The sequence below is a fragment of the Equus caballus genome, chromosome 27 (genome assembly GCF_041296265.1).
Source record: "Equus caballus isolate H_3958 breed thoroughbred chromosome 27, TB-T2T, whole genome shotgun sequence".
In the NCBI taxonomy this organism is placed as follows: Eukaryota; Metazoa; Chordata; class Mammalia; order Perissodactyla; family Equidae; genus Equus; species Equus caballus.
In genome coordinates this window covers 42,448,211-42,464,830 of record NC_091710.1, presented here as the reverse complement: position 1 = coordinate 42,464,830, position 16,620 = coordinate 42,448,211, and the positions used below count along the sequence as shown (strand labels likewise).

General features: G+C 39.9%; 1 protein-coding gene across 4 annotated transcripts in view; it reads left to right on the top strand.

Annotated features, from left to right (window-relative positions):
* The window catches only part of SNX25 (sorting nexin 25), a 165,387-nt gene that overhangs the window by 103,655 nt on the left and 45,112 nt on the right, over positions 1 to 16,620 (top strand). For 2 of the 4 annotated variants that reach the window (XM_023630937.2, XM_023630938.2), the window contains exons 9-13: positions 2,739 to 3,011; positions 5,496 to 5,657; positions 8,549 to 8,680; positions 11,308 to 11,448; positions 14,292 to 14,405. In XM_023630937.2, coding sequence (XP_023486705.1) covers positions 2,739 to 3,011; positions 5,496 to 5,657; positions 8,549 to 8,680; positions 11,308 to 11,448; positions 14,292 to 14,405 — 822 coding nt within the window. The remainder of the gene's footprint in view (positions 1 to 2,738; positions 3,012 to 5,495; positions 5,658 to 8,548; positions 8,681 to 11,307; positions 11,449 to 14,291; positions 14,406 to 16,620) is intronic. The other 2 variants (XM_023630939.2, XM_070253161.1) reach the window with 1 other exon arrangement.

The window sequence follows — 16,620 nt, the reverse complement described above, 5'->3', positions numbered from 1 at the left end:
TCACTGATGAACATAGATGCAAAAATTCTAAACAAAATTTTGGCAACCAGAATTCAGCAATTCATCAAAAGAATCATACATCAGGATCAGGTGGGATTCATACCAGGGACACGGGGATGGTTCAACATCCACAAATCAATCAACGTGATACACCACATCAACAAACTGAGGAATAAAAACCACATGATCATCTCAATAGATGCAGAGAAGGCATTTGACAAGATCCAACAGCCATTTATGATAAAAACTCTGAACAAAATGGGCATAGAAGGAAACTACCTCAACATAATAAAGGCCATATACGACAAACCCATAGCCAACATCATACTCAATGGGCAAAAACTGAACCCCATCCCCCTGAAAACAGGAACGAGACAAGGATGCCCTCTATCACCACTCTTATTTAACATAGTACTGGAGGTCCTGGCCAGAGCAAGCAGGCAAGAAAAAGAAATAAAAGGAATCCAAATAGGGAGGGAAGAAGTGAAACTCTCGCTGTTGCAGACGACATGATCTTACATATAGAAAACCCCAAATAATCCATTGGAAAACTGTTAGAAGTAATCAACAACTACAGCAAAGTTGCAGGGTATAAAATCAATTTGCATAAATCAGTAGCATTTCTATACTCCAGTAATGAACCAACAGAAAAAGAACTCAAGAATACAATACCATTCACAATCGCAACAAAAAGAATAAAATACCTTGGGGTAAATTTAACTAAGGAAGTGAAGGACCTATATAATGAAAATTACAAGGCCTTTCTGAGAGAATTGGATGACGACATAAGGAGATGGAAAGACATTCCATGTACATGGATTGGAAGAATAAACATAGTTAAAATGTCCATTCTACCTAAAGCAATCTACAGATTCAACGCCATCCCAATCAGAATCCCAATGACATTCTTTACAGAATTAGAACAAAGAATCCTAAAATTCATATGGGGCAACAAAAGACCCCGAATTGCTAAAGCAATCCTGAGAAAAAAGAACAAAACGGGAGGCATCACAATCCCTGACTTCAAAACATACTACAAAGCTACAGTAATCAAAACAGCATGGTACTGGTACAAAAACAGGTGCACAGATCAATGGAACAGAATTGAAAGCCCAGAAATAAAACCACACATCTATGGATAGCTTATCTTCGACAAAGGAGCTGAGGGCATACAATGGAGAAAAGAAAGTCTCTTCAACAAATGGTGCTGGGAAAACTGGAAAGCCACATGTAAAAGAATGAAAATCAACCATTCTTTTTCACCATTGACCAAAATAAACTCAAAATGGATTAAAGACCTAAAGAGGAGACCTGAAACCATAAGGCTTCTGGAAGAAATCGTAGGCAGTACACTCTTTGACATCAGTATTAAAAGGATCTTTTTGGACACCATGCCTTCTCAGAGAAGGGAAACAATAGAAAGAATAAACAAATGGGACTTCATCAGATTAAAGAGCTTCTTCAAGGCAAATAAAAACAGGATTGAAACAAAAAAACAACCCACTAACTGGGAAAAAATATTTGCAAGAGATATATCTGACAAAGGCTTAATATCCTTAATATATAAAGAACTCTCGCAACTCAACCACAAAACATCAAACAACCCAATCAAAAAATGGGCTGGAGACATGAACAGACATTTCTCCAAAGAAGATATACTGATGGCCAATAGGCACATGAAAAGATGCTCATCATCGCTGATCATCAGGGAAATGCAAATCAAAAACTACACTAAGATATCACCTTACACCCATTAGAATGACAAAAATATCTAAAACTAATAGCAACAAATGTTGGAGAGGTTGCGGAGAAAAAGGAACCTTCATACACTGCTGGTGGGAGTGCAAACTGGTGCAGCCACTGTGGAAAACAGTATGGAGATTCCTCAAAAAACTAAAAATAGAACTACCATACGATCCAGCCATCCCACTACTGGGTATTTATCCAAAGAGCCTGAAGTCAGCAATCCCAAAAGTCCTGTGCACCCCAATGTTTATTGCAGCACTGTTTACAATAGCCAAGACGTGGAAGCAACCTAAGTGCCCATCAGCAGACGAATGGATAAAGAAGATGTGGTACATATATACAATGGAATACTACTCAGCTGCAAAACAGAACAAAATCATTCCATTTGTAATAACATGGATGGACCTTGAGAGAATTATGTTAAGTGAAATAAGCCAGCGAGAGAAAGATAATCTGTGTATGACTCCACTCATATGAGGAATTTAAAACTATGGACCAAGAACAGTTTAGTGGATATCAGGGGAAAGGTGGGGTGGGGGGTGGGCACAAAGGGTGAAGTGGTGCACCTACAACATGACTGACAAACATTAATGTACAATTGAAATTTCACAAGATTGTAACCTATCAATAACTCAATAAAAAAAAAAGTCAAATTGAATTTAGCTGATAAATTGTATCCCTCTGGAATTGAGATTTATGAGAAGGAATCCATTGCAATGGGAGAACTGTCTTCATTCTTATTTTTTTCCTTCCAGCGTTTAAAAGAAATTACATTTGTTAGCTGTTCAACATGAAGTGTTCATTTTAAGGAACCAGTTGTTTTTTCCAGGTCTAACACTTACCCCTTGGCCCTGAATGTGCACACAAGCCAAAGCCCCACATTGTAAATGTCTTCCTTCCAGCTGTGGAATGCAGAGAATTCAGAAGAAAATAAGTGTTCTCAGAGATGCTATTTCTTACCTTCCTTTTTCTTCATCTTTCTGTCTTTTCAGAATGAAATCCCACAATTAGTTGGTGAAATTTACCAGAATTTCTTTGTGGAGAGCAAAGAAATATCAGTGGAAAAATCACTTTACAAAGAAATCCAGCAGTGTCTTGTAGGAAATAAAGGCATTGAGGTATTCTGCAAGATCCAGGGAGATGTTTATGAGACCCTAAAGGATAGGTATTACCCTTCGTTTATTGTCAGTGACCTGTATGAGAAATTGATGATAAAAGAGGAAGAAAAACATGCCTCCCAGTTGGTTTCCAACAAAGATGAAATGGTGAGTCACGTTTAACTTCTGCCCCTTCAGTGGACAAGCTGTGAATACGTTAGGTGGGCGCGTATCGTATAAGCCAAATTTGATGTGCACTGACATCTTTTAATGTGCAGGACTTTAAGTAGAAGCTGAAGTTGAATTGCCTTGTTGCTTCTTGTCTTATGCACTTCTTCCTTTGTCCTTCTGACCCACGGGCTGCTACCTCCCAGCACTGAGTCAGAGACGTCCCTGCACTGTCTGCCTGAGACACACGCCGAGGTTGATTCCTGAAAAGTGAGGGCAGAAAGTCTGGGGGACGTTTGTAGCTTAGGCCGGTTAAGAGAATCAGTAGAACTGTAGTCTAGCCAAGAATAGATGAAGGATGGGGAAAAAATGAGCAGAGCAAGAGAATGTCGGGGAGATACAGGAAGTATTTGGGGATTTAAAAAAGTCAGATGAAATTAAGATGCTCTTAAAGAAACCTCGCTCAGCCTTACCTTAAGTCTGATTTTCTTTTAGTGTCTAGATCATTTTGGATAGTCCCAGGGGCCATCTCTCATTTACTATTAATGACTTATACGAGTTTTAGGGTTTGTGAAGGTACAAAGAAAAACAAAGTGTTTTATAATCACCTTACGTAGAGAGACTATAATTTATCTCAGATTCTTTCTTTCTGTCCAGTGCACTGTATCTCAAGCCCTGAGGAATCAGGTGCTCGCTCTTGCTGGTATTAGAAGCCAGCGTCTGTGAACTGTTGTTAAAGTCATTCATTTAGACTTTTTTTTCTTCAAGTTTTATTACTCGGTTCTTTACATTTTCAGTGTATAAAACGACTAAACTGATTGGTCCAAAATTCATTGCATATTATTTTTAAGATAGGTTAGTTTGTTTTAACTGTTATTTCTCTACCTCAAAAATTAGAAAGGCTAATATGCTAATGCTGCAAAAGAGGTTATCCAAATTAATAAAAAGATCAATACCCAAGAGGTAAATTGAAAGAGGACTTGATCTGACAGTTGATGTGAAAGGTAACAGTAAACAAACATGAGAGAATGTCCCACCTCCCCTAGGAGTCAGAGGGGAATGTATATTACTGACCATTTGAGAGCGACTACTCTTAGTTCCAATTTATCCTGAGAAAATAACTAAAATGTAGAAAAAAAGTTTATGCACGTTGGAGGACGTTTTAGTACATCTGAGGTCTGAAAAATGCAGAATCAGCTTGGAATGTGCCTCAGTGTATTATTAGTTCATAGAATACTGTGCAGCCATAAAAATTATAATTTTGAAGACTATACTACCCTCAAAATACTCAGCATTGTGTATTATATGAAAAAGGCAGAAAACTCATTGGAATGTATACAAGGTATAGAGTCGTAATATGTATAGTCATGGACAAGGATTAGAACATAAAAAATGGAAAACAGATTGGCTTTCTCTGATTAATACTTTATTTTTCTTTGAAAAAAATTTATTTTGCTGTTTATTACAATTAATAAAAGTTAGAAGAAAAAAGTCTGAAAGAAAAGTAAAGAGTAAACAAAGCAGAGGCCAGTTGTCAGGAGTTCTTTTCAGGGCTCTTTGTGCCGTGGCTGCTGCGGAATCTAATCCATATGCTGGTTGTTGGTAATCTGTTGGGGTTTTTTCAAGCTATATGGTTCTTTATGAATCTTAAGTCACTTTCAAATGCTAACCATTTTACTTGTAAGATAATCTACCTACTGGGGCTGGCCCCGTGGCCGAGTGGTTAAGTTCGCGCGCTCCGCTGCAGGCGGCCCAGTGTTTCGTTGGTTCGAATCCTGGGCGCGGACATGGCACTGCTCATCAAACCACGCTGAGGCAGCATCCCACATGCCACAACTAGAAGGACCCACAACGAAGAATATACAACTATGTACTGGGGGGCTTTGGGGAGAAAAAGGAAAAAAATAAAAAAATAAAAAAAATCTTTAAAAAAAAAAAGAAGATAATCTACCTACTGATTTGTAAAATACGTCTTTAAGAGGACTGAGCAAAGTGTATACTGAAAATACTTTTACTAGTGGGAATTTGGAAATTTTATTTGAAAGGGACTTGCATGAGCTTTTCATAATAATCTTAGAAGACCTAAAGGAAGCCAGGTCCGGTGTCTTTGTCAAAGATGAGGCACAGAACATTCTGAGTTATTGGGAAGATAACTCAGCTGCCTTCCCTTGTCCTGTATAGATTCCCTTGGGTGTACCATTTGGGAAATATTATAAGGAATTTTTCCTCTTTCGTTAGGCTATTAATGTTTCTTTTTTCCTGCAATTCTGAATACCGGTTACTTTGGTTCCAGATACTTTGATTTTTCACTTTGCTGAGAAAAAGCAATCTACTTCTAGGCTTTCTACTATAGATTCTTTCCTCAGTGGAATCTAGTATTTTGAAACAGTGTATTATAATGATCTAAAACCTCTATAATAGGTAATAATTATTGAGTAGTCCATCGTTACAAAATACGGCGGTTCATGTGACTTTTTCCGCCAGGGCCCGGGAGGTGAGGCTGGTGAGGAGGCGGTAGAAGGTACCAGTCAGATCAATGAACAAGCCAGTTTTGCTGTAAACAAACTACGAGAACTAAATGAGAAACTTGAATACAAAAGGCAAGCTCTAAATTCTATTCAAAATGCACCAAAACCTGACAAGAAGGTAACTCTTTCACTTTCAAGGTTGTCCTTAAAAGTTCCCATTTCTCTAATTTGAGAAATAGCCGTTTTCAGTTTCTGTTGAGAAATGTCACCGTTTCTTTAAAAAGAATTTTAACTGTGAGTAGGTTCCGTGGTTGTGTTTTTGCTTCTAGTATATATAGAATTAGAAAAGCACTTGTTTTTAACCTTCTGTGGTTCGTGATTCTTTCTGCTCATCAGCTACGAGTTACTCTGGGTTCTTTTCTTTGGTTTGCGTACATTATAACCGGGGCGCGGGACAGAGCTTTTCCGTTGTGCCAAAGTCGTTTCTGGAAGTGAGTTAACCACTCAAGGACAATCTTTAAAAATTTTGTCTTCTTTCAAATGCTGCGAGTGCAATTTAAGAGAACCTCACAGGGTCATGCAAGCAGTAAATTTTTTGCTGGAAGCCAACAGAATTGGAAAGTTTAAAAATGTAAACAACATCTCACTAATTGGCGTTTCTCAAACCCAAGAGGCAGTGTGGCTTTTTGCTTTGCGTTTATGCTTCCCTGCGGTCCAACAAGAAGGCTTCCCTAACGTCGATGTGGCTGAAGCTCTTTGCTCTGTCAAGTTGATCCCCTCTGGCACTTTCTGAATGTGTGTTCAGAAGCACAGTGAGGAGTAAATGCAGGACACTGTGCTGGTCACTGTGAAGAGTTGATGAAATAGAGTCTAACACCTGCCCTTAGGGAGCACCCATGCTGGTTGTGGAACCAAAATGTACTCACATGAAAACGAGGCAGATGGTCACAGCCCTTCTGATGATAAATGCAGGACGACGACCTAGCAGGGAGTGAAAGGAAGGAAAGGGTCTTTGTGTAGACTAAATGCTCAGGAGACGTTCGGCGTAAAGCTACTGTCTCAAACTGCAGAGTTACAGAAAAACCTGAAGGTTTTCTCATAAAGGAGATCCAAGGAGATAGTGAGCAAAGCACTTAAAAATAAATTTTTTTAATTGTAGTAAAATGTACACAACATAAAATTTACCATTTTAACCATTTTTAAGTGTACAATTCAGTGGCATTAAGTACATTCGCATTGTTGTGTAGCTATCAACACCACCCACCTCCAGAACTCATTTCATCTTGCAAGACTGAAACTCAATACCCATTAAACAATAATTTCCCATTCCGCCCGCCCCATCCCCCACCACCCCCCAGCCCTGGCAGCCTTCATTCTACTATTTGTTTCATATGAATTTAACTACTCTAAATACCTTGTATGAGTGGAATCATACGGTATTTGTCCTTTTGTGACTGGCTTATTTCACTAGCATAACGTCTTGAAGGTTCATCCGTATGGTAGCGTGTGTCAGAATTTCATTCCTTTTTAAGGCTAATTCCGTTGCATGTGCATACAACATTTTGTTTATCCATCCATCCTGATGGGCACTTGTTTTGCTTCCACATTGTGGCTGTTGTGAATGAATAACGCTGTCATGAACATGGGTGTACGAATGTCTCTTCAAGAGCCTGCTTTCAATTCTTTAGGGTATATGCAGAGAAGTGGAATTGCTGGTCATATGCTAATTCTGTTTTTAATTTTTTAAGGAATCTCCGTACTGTGTTTCACAGCAGCTGCACCATTTTACCTCCTCTCCAGCAGTGCATGAGAGTTCCAATTTCTCTGTATCCTCAACAACATTTGTCATTTTCTGTTTTTTGATAGTAGGCAACCTAGTGGGTGTGAGTTGGTATCTCGTGTGGTTTTGATTCGCATTTCCCTAATGATTGGTGATATTGAGCATCTTTTAATGTGTTTCTTGGCCATTGATGTATCTTCTTTGGAGAGATGCCTGTTCAAGTCCTTTGCTCATTTTTGAATTAGGTCGTTTGTTGTTGAGTTTTAGAAGTTCTTAACTGTTTTGGATATTAATCTCCTGTAAGATATGTGATTTGCAAATATTTTCTCCCATTCTGTGGGGTGCCTTTTTAATGTGATAGTGTTCTTTGCACAATAGTTTTTAATTTTTATGAAGTCCAATTTGCCTATGTTTTCAACTTGCCTATGTCTTTGGTGTCATAGCCAAGAAATTACTGCCAGTCCCATGTCATTCAGCTTCCCCTCTATGTTTTCTTCAAAGAATTTTATAGTTTTTGCTCCTACATTTAGGTATTTGATCCATTTTGAGTTACTTGTTGTATCTGGTATTAAGGGTCTATCTTCATTGTTTTGCATGTGGGTATCCAGTTTTCTCAGCACCATTTGTTGAAAAGACTGTCCTTTTCCAAATATTGATGGTCTTGGCACTCTTGTCAAAAATCATTTGACCATATATGCAACAGTTTATTTCCTGGTTCTCTATTCTATTCCATTGATCTCTATGTCTGTCTTTATGCCATGGTATACTGTTTTCATTAATGTAGTTCTGCAGTAAGTTTTGAAATGAGGAAGTGTGAGTCCTCCAGATTTGTTCTTTTTCAAGACGGTTTTGGCTGTTCAGTTTCCCTTGAAATTCCATGTGAATTTTAGGATGGATTTTTTTCTATTTATGCAAAAAAGTCATTGGGAGTTTGATAGGGATTGTGTTGAATCTATAGATTGCCTTGGGTAGCATTAACATCTTAGCAATATTTAGTCTTCCAATCCATGAAGATGGGATGTCTTTCCATGTATGTCTTCTTTAATTTCTTCAATGTTTTGTAGTTTTCATTGTAGAAGTCTTTCACCTCCTTGCTTAAGTTAATTCTTAAGTATTTTTTATGCTATTATAAATGGAATCGTTTTCTTAATTTCCTTTTTGGGTTGTCCATTGTTAATGTATAGACACATACCTGATTTTTGTGTGTTAATTTTGTTTCTTGCTACTTTGCTGCCTTGCGTGGCATTTTAAATAGTTTCATAACTCCCAGGATGTTTTCCCTGAGGCAGATTGTTTCCAAGTTGAAGGAGGAAATAATTCTAATAGAGAAAGAACGCACAGACCTGCAACTGCACATGGCAAGAACGGATTGGTGGTGTGAGAACCTCGGCATGTGGAAAGCTTCCATCACTAGTGGAGAGGTAGGTTTGACTGCTTTTCTTCTCAATTTTAACAGTTCGACTTTATAAGGCAAGATTTTGTCCTGGAGAATTAAGGTCAAGGATAGAAAACTTACATTTGTTTTTCAGACTGCATCTCTCTTACCTGCCTCCCCCATATTTTCACTCTGGTTCACCCATGACTGGGAGCTTTCTAGGTTGCCTGGTATAGATGTTATCTCACTCCACTTCAGACAGAAAGCTGTCCTTGTTCCCTGGAATTGTAAGCAACTTTCAGATCGGAACAATTAAATGTCCTTGAATTACCAATTTATTTTTCCATTGAGGGTTGAAATAAGATGGAAAGCACTACTTGAAATTTGGAGATGAAAATTAAAAATGTAAGTGGTGTTTCTGATCGTTCCATCCTGCCAACTTCATTTGCTCAAGAGTTGGTAGCTCCGAGATCTTTAATAATGAATATTTTTTCCTTTGAATTAGAAAATATTTTGCTGTTCTCTGAGGAATATGGAGTAATAGTGTTCAGAATATTCTGCATCCCTTTTCTTTTGTCTGTAAAAATAATTTCATTGAAAGGAAGGATGCTTATAGGCTTTTGCTTGGTTAGCGTGAATGACGCCTTCCTTCCCGCCTGCTCTGCTATCAGCCATGTGGAAACCTCGAGATAAAAGACGGGTCCACCATATGGTACACTAATAACAAGATCCTGAGCGAGGTAGGGTTCGTGTTTTGCCGTATCGTTGTTTCAAAAGGCTTGTCAGATACTCCTTAGATTTGCAAGGGCCTGTCTTTGTTCATCCCTGCCTTTCCAATCAACCCAGTAGCTTGACGCTTAACTCAGGGGAGGGTTTAAAATTCACAGTCATAAATTCACTTCTAGATTAGATAGTGAGACAAAGTACGTTCTCCATGAGAGAACGTTCTCATGAGAACTCCATGCGTGTCTCCTGAAAGCACACACATCACACGAGAGCTGAAGCAAGCACCCTCATGTGTCTTTGGCACTTGTTGTCATTCCCCCTAAGGTAAGCTGCAGGGCAATGTGCCTACTCTGAGGGGAGGCGGAGGGCAGGGGTCAGGGAGGGTTGCACTCAGCCTTGGCGTACCACACAGAAGCTCTTGATAGTGGTGGATGGAGTTATCTTTAGGTTGGAAGTCTAGGAAGCGGGTAGGCTCAGGTGTATGTAACGTCAGAAGGTCGTAGAGGAGGGAAAGAACACACATTCTGTCGCCTCTTTGGTTTTGCCTGGAGCTGCTCTGACATTTCAGTTTATTAAAATTATCTTCCAAAGGCAAACACTGAGGGAGAGCAGGAGGAAAAACCCTCACAAGGCACCTTGCCTGGTAATCAGTTGTTACTCAGAGCTTGCCTCTGGCACCTTGGTCACTGAAAAGGTGATGGAAATGGACACAGAGGGCTCACCTGACTGCCACAGTTCACGAAGCAGTCACACGGGAATGTGTGGAAGGTGTGTTTCCATCGTGCCACACCCTCCTGAGTTCTGATACTGGTGACCCCTTTACTACATGTGTGATCCTCAGACAGTCCAGTGACCCTGTCTCGGCCTCCACTTCACCCAACCTTACAGATGGATAATAGTCCTGCCTCACAGGGCTCACTGTGTGCCCAGTAAGTCTTGTGTCTCTTTCCTCTGCCTTTCTTATTGACTCTTTCTCTCTAATTGGATTTATGATACTACTTCAAGCCTTAAATTCAATGCATTTTCTTTTTGTTTCTTCTCTTATGTATGTTAAGAATAATACCGGCCTATTCTGAATTGTGATGGTGTGTGTGTATGTGTTGATGAATTATCTAAGTTGAGAGGGAGAGGAAATTGTTTCCTGATGTAAAATTTCATGAAAATAGAAATCGTGGTTTGTTGAATCTTGAAATTAAACTGAGGAGGCCCTCATCCTTTTCTGAGAGGTTTTGGTGTATCTCACACCTGTTTACTTGCTGTTAATTGGTTTTTTGAGGAAACAACAGTTAGCACGTTAAGTTTGCTATGTTAGTTTTCTTTTGCTGTATAACGAATTACCACAAGTTTCATGGCTTAAAACAATACTCATTTATTAGCTCACAATTCTGTAGATGAAAAGTCCAGTGCTTATGACTGGGTTGTCTGCTCACCGTATCACAAGGCTGAAATCAAGATGTTCGCCAGATGGAGTTCTTGTCTAGAGACTGGGGAAAAATCCACTTCCAGGTGCATTCAGCTTATTGGCAGAATTCACTTCCTTTTGGTTGTGGAACTGAGGTCTCTGTTCTCTTGCTGACGGCTGGGGGTTGTTCTTAGAAGTACCCTCAGATCCTTTCCAGATCTTCTTCATCTTTAAGCTACCACAACACATCAAGTCCTCCTTGTGCTTCCAGACTTTCTGACTTGCTCTTCTGCTGCTAGCCAGAGAAATCTCTCTGCTCTAAAGCGCTCGTGTGGTGAGGTTAGGCCCATCCAGATCATCTCCCTAGGTTAAGGTCAACTGTACCGTATAACACAAGCTAATTGTCGAAATAGCAACCATGATATTCACAGTCCCGGGGATTATGCAGGGTGTGAACACCAGGGAGAGGGAGATCTTGGGGACATTAAAAATCTTGCCTGCCACATCTCACCATGGTTGTTGTTTTTGTTTTTTTTCCCCCCAAGGTTACAGAAGAGAATGGTGAGCAAATGCCTTGTTACTTTGTCCTGGTGAGCTTACAAGAAGTTGGAGGAGTGGAGACCAAGAACTGGACAGTCCCCAGAAGGCTCAGTGAGTTTCAGAATTTACACCGGAAACTTAGTGAGGTATGAACGCTCGTGAACACAAGATTCGGAATTACCGAGCAAGAAGAGATTTAAGAGCTCATCTCAATTTTTACGCATAAGAAAACTGTTTAATTTTTCTCCTTTGCTGTTGATACTGGCAGAGTGGCATTTTCAGCCTGACATTTAGAAATCTGCTCATAGATCCTACTGTCTAGTCTAGTCTAAATCCTCAGGACAGATAATGGTCTGATCTCTGCTGTGGATTGCCACAGAAGCCCAGAGCTAGAGGAAAGCTAGGGATCGTGTAGGGCCAGTGGTTTCGAAGCTGCCGGTTGTGACCCATTAGTGCGTAGTGAAATCAGTTATGGGTTGCAGCAGTAGAAAGAGAATAGAATGTATTGGATTTTATCACGAAAATTAAAGGACTCAACACAGTGTCATGGTTGAAAGCACAGAGTCTGGAGCCAGACTGTTCAGGTTTAGATCCTGGCTTGAGTTCTCATGAGCTGTCTGACCTGGGACTTGTCACTCTGTCTTTCTGTGCCTTTTTTTTCTCATCAATGAAATGCAGATATTGATAGCACCCACCACACCTATCTCACGGAGTTGTGTGAATTAAGAGAATAAGTGCATACAGAGCATTTAGTAGAATGTGTGGCACGTAATAAACATTATTGTGTTGTTGTTATTATTAGAAGTAGTAACGAACATTGTTTCATAAACCTTTCAGTTTTATAGGTGAGGGTATGTTATGTATATAGATACAGATATGTGCATATGTGTGTGGGTTGCAGTGTAATGTATTTCCTACTGTGAGTTTAGTTAAAAATGTTAGAAAGCCACTAATCTAGGTTAATTCTTGTATTTGCTAGGTGAGGGAAACTGATCCCAGAGAATTTAATTGACTTATTATAGGATGTATACATAGTTGCCAAACCAGGATTAGAATCCAGGTCATCTCACTTTCAATTCAGTATTCTTCCACTTTCCTCGGGAATTGCATCTTCCTAACTCTCCTCCTATGGGAGGTAATTGCCTTTTCCCCCAGCAATCAAAAAAATTCTTCAATCATTTCTGTTTTCACTTAGGTCCATGTTTCTCTTGCTCAGAGTGAACGGATACTGGTAAACCCTATGGTCACCTCTCAGACCCCTCTTTTGCAAATGAAATATATCTGTTTCCTTTCACCTTTTCTGATAGGGTGATTTTTTTTTAACCCTTTTAATCACTAACTTCTGAACTCTATTACTTCTTCAACTGCTTTTAAAACCAATGGTGGCCAAAGCTTAAGGTCGTACTACAACGTTTCTCAAATGGACTGTGTTCACCCTAGCAGTGTGGAAAGCAAATATTTATCTTAATTTAAGAATAAATTTTCCCCAAAATTATTGAGTAAAATTAACAACGCAGGAAAATGCATCAGTTGCTCTGTGATAAACCATTGTGAAGCCAAAGGTTAGTATCAATCCAGTTGCTGATAAAAACAGAAGGAAGAGGAATTTAGGGGGGATTTTGAAATAAAATCTATGTTGAAAATAAAATGTACTTCGAAAACCAAAAACCATGACACTCAAGTGTTGGAAGAAACAAACCTAATAAACTTCCATGTCCTTTCGTCTCATTGTCACCTTTCCTCATCTGTGGCCTAATGGATGGGTTCTTCTCTTACCCTTGCTGTTTCCTATCGTGTGAATTTTCATTTTCTGAAAGAACCCTTCCTGTTAACAGCTGTGACAGGAATCACCTTTTCAGGTCCCTGGTGATTTTAATTTTCCCTTCCAGCTCTCACTGGCTGTTGCAGTTCTCTAAAATTTCACCCTGCATTTGAACCATAATTAAAAATCCTTCTTGGGCGGATGTCATTGTACTCGTGCTTTAGTGGCTGTCTAGGAAAGGCCAGTTTTTCCGTTTCCACCACCCGAAGCATTTACATGAACTTGTCACAAGTGACTTGTGACATACTGTCCCTCGCTATGGCCAGGCTGGCGGGGCCTACTGTGACCGTGATGATGGCAACAGGAGTAAAAGCTGTGGCAGGCAGACTCTGTGCTCACTTACTCGTCAATGCCAGTTGATTTCATTAAGCATTTTCAGATGGCCCCAGTGCCTTCCTGACGGCCAGGGTTTGGCAGTGAGGGCAGAGTGTGGAGCTTTTGGAACCCACTGCCCTCTTAGTGTCTGAGGGGCAGACCGGCAGAGTCCTGTGGGAATTGGCATTAAGAACACAGACTTTATGGTCGGGTGGATCTGGGTTTTAATCCTGATCCTCGATCGTCTCATATGTAACATAGGAATGATGATAATTCCGAATGCTTAGGGCTGTTACGCATGCCAAGCTTCTAGCAGTGTCTGGCAGAATGTAGGACTTAATCTACAACGGGAAGTCTGCTATTATTTATTAGTATATTTTATTATTATTAATATATTTACATTTTGCAGTTTGACATTGAAAGGCAGTATTAAAGGTACAACCCAAATGATTCTCTTTCCATTGTCTTCTTTTGTCAACTTTGATAACTTTTTACAGAGATGTTGTAAACAAAACACCTTTTAATAGAAAACCTTCTTCCTGTGAGCCAGGTGTCTATACCTAACATGTTGTGCTACACGCATGTTGTGCAAATCCATCTTCCCAGCGTGGCTTCAGGATTTCCCGGCTTCCAGGCATTCATGGGTGTAGGGATGAGCTTGAGCTTTTTTTGTCCCATTCCTCCAGATTCCTCGAGCCTCATTAGAACACATAGGTTTCCAAGGTCTGAAATCTCAGAGGAATGAGTACAAGAAGAAGATAACTTGGTTTGTTCTGGTTAAAATTCTCAAATCTTTTTTTAAGATTAAAATGTAATTTCAAGATACTAACATTTAATTTTCTTCCCCTCCAGTGTTTCCCTTCTTTAAAAAAAGTCCAGTTGCCTTCTCTGAGCAAGCTGCCTTTCAAATCTATAGATCAAAAGTTTATGGAAAAGTCAAAGAACCAATTAAACAAGTTTTTACAGGTGAGTGAGTGACAAGTTTTGGATATGAGAGGAGTCGTTAGCTGTTTTGGGTTAAATAGTCGTCATTCTAAGAGCTTGCTTGTTTGCTTCCTATTCTCAAGGCCAGGCCAAATCCTCAAAATATCTTTGATTTTTTTTTCTTTTGGGTAATTGAAGTATACCATACATACTGAAAATGCAGATGATACGTGTACAGCTTTCTCCATTTTCACAAACCAAACACGCCCTTGTAACTGGCACCCAGCCCAAGACACAGAACATTGCCAGCCCCTCCAGCTTCCTTCCGTCACTGCTCTCCCCGAGAGGGAACCGCGGTGCTGGCTTCTCACAGCACAGATAGCGACATTGTCCTTGAGCTTCATATAAATGGAATCATACAGCGTGCACTCCTTTGCATCTGACTTCTTTCACTCAGCATCATATTCATGAGATTCTCCCTCGTGAGTGCAGTTTTCATTGTAGATCATCCGTTTTCATTGTTTAGGTTTTTTCTTGCATGAGTGCATAGATTCCAGTCCTGCCATTGTTGAGCATTTGGGTAGTTTCCAGTTTGAGGCAATTAGGAAGAGAGCCTCTATAAACTTCTTGTGCTTGCCTTTTGGTGACTCTGTGTTGGGTAATACCTAGGGATTTGGGTTTTCCAGTTTTTCACAGTGGTGGTAGCACTTTTTACACTCTCACCAGCAGTGTGTAAGGGTTCTAATTGTTCTACATCCTCACCAGCGCTCAGCCATTCTCATGGGCGTGTCCTGGTAGCTTATTGTGGTTTTAATTTGCATCTCCCTGACAACTAATGAAGTTGAGCACCCGTCATACTGTGAACTGGCCAATTGGATAGTTTATTTTATGACGTTAAAGTCGTCGTCTTTGTCTACTTCTCAGTCCCATTGTCTGTCTTTCCCGTGTTGCTCTGTAGGAGTCTATGTGTGTTCTGGATTTGAGCCTTGTTAGACCATGTGTTGCAAATATCTTCTCCCTTTCTGTGCATTGCCTTCTCACTCTCTCAATGATTTCTCTTAATGAACAGAAGTTCTCAATTTTAATTTAGTCCAATTTATCAATTTATGCCTTTTGTGCTTGTTAAGAAATCTTTTCCTGCTCCGGGGTCCTAAAGATATTCTCTAAATTTCCTCTAGACCCTTTGTTTTCCTTCAGTCTGTTTTTAGAGAATAAGGCTGTCCCCAGTGTTTTTTTTTTTTTTTCTTTTGAGGAAGATTAGCCCTGAGCTAACATTTGCTGCCAATCCTCCTCTTTTTTGCTGAGGAGGACTGGCCCTGAGCTACCATCCATGCCCAACTTCCTCTACTTTATATGTGGGGCGCCTGCCACAGCATGGCCTGACAAGCAGTGTGTAGGTCCACACCCGGGATCCAAACCGGCGAACCCTGGGCCGCCAAAGCGGAACGTGCGCACTTAACCGCTGTGTCACCGGGCCAGCTGCCCCAGTTTTTCCTTAGCTGGGCTCTCTATATTCAGAGTATAGTTAAGTTACTCAAACCGTGGATCCCAAGGTCCTTTTAATTCTCAGAGACGTGGAACTTTGCCTTCTAAGACACTTTTTGCCTCTGCAGTAGTAACTAGAAGTCCTGAGATTTTAAATAATGGATGTTGCCAAATTCTTAGTAAAAGCTATGTTAAAACATAATCATTGAATCAGAAGGATGGATCATAGTTAAAATAGATACATTTAAGCCAGAGTTGCCTTGAAAGTGTTAATCTCTTTCTCTCATGTATTCATCTTTCTCTTTCTCGCTCTCTCTCTTTATATGTATATGTGTGTATATAAGCATATGTATCATGTGTAAACATATATGTATGTAAACAAATATACATATATATATCTGGAAATAAAATAACTGCACCTTAGACAAATTTTCTGAGTTTAATTATGGCAGGGCAGGGGTAGAGAATCATTAATGTTCAGATGCTCTTATTGGAGAGTATTTAAACCTGAAATACTACCATTTTGTTGCTGATTCAGAATGTCTAGGAAATATTAAACCCACTCAAGGATGGTACCTGATTAAATTGTTCAGATGAGTTAAAGATCCTTTTTGTGAAATGAATGTGTATTATTCAGAATCCAGGATTGGTAAGCCCCGGGACGTATAGCTTTGGAACCTCCCAGCTGACTCTGCGGTTTCCCTCCAGCCTCTGTGGTTGGGGAGGGTCTCAGTTTGCTTGGTCTTCCCAGCCCTGCAGCCGCCTTTCCTGA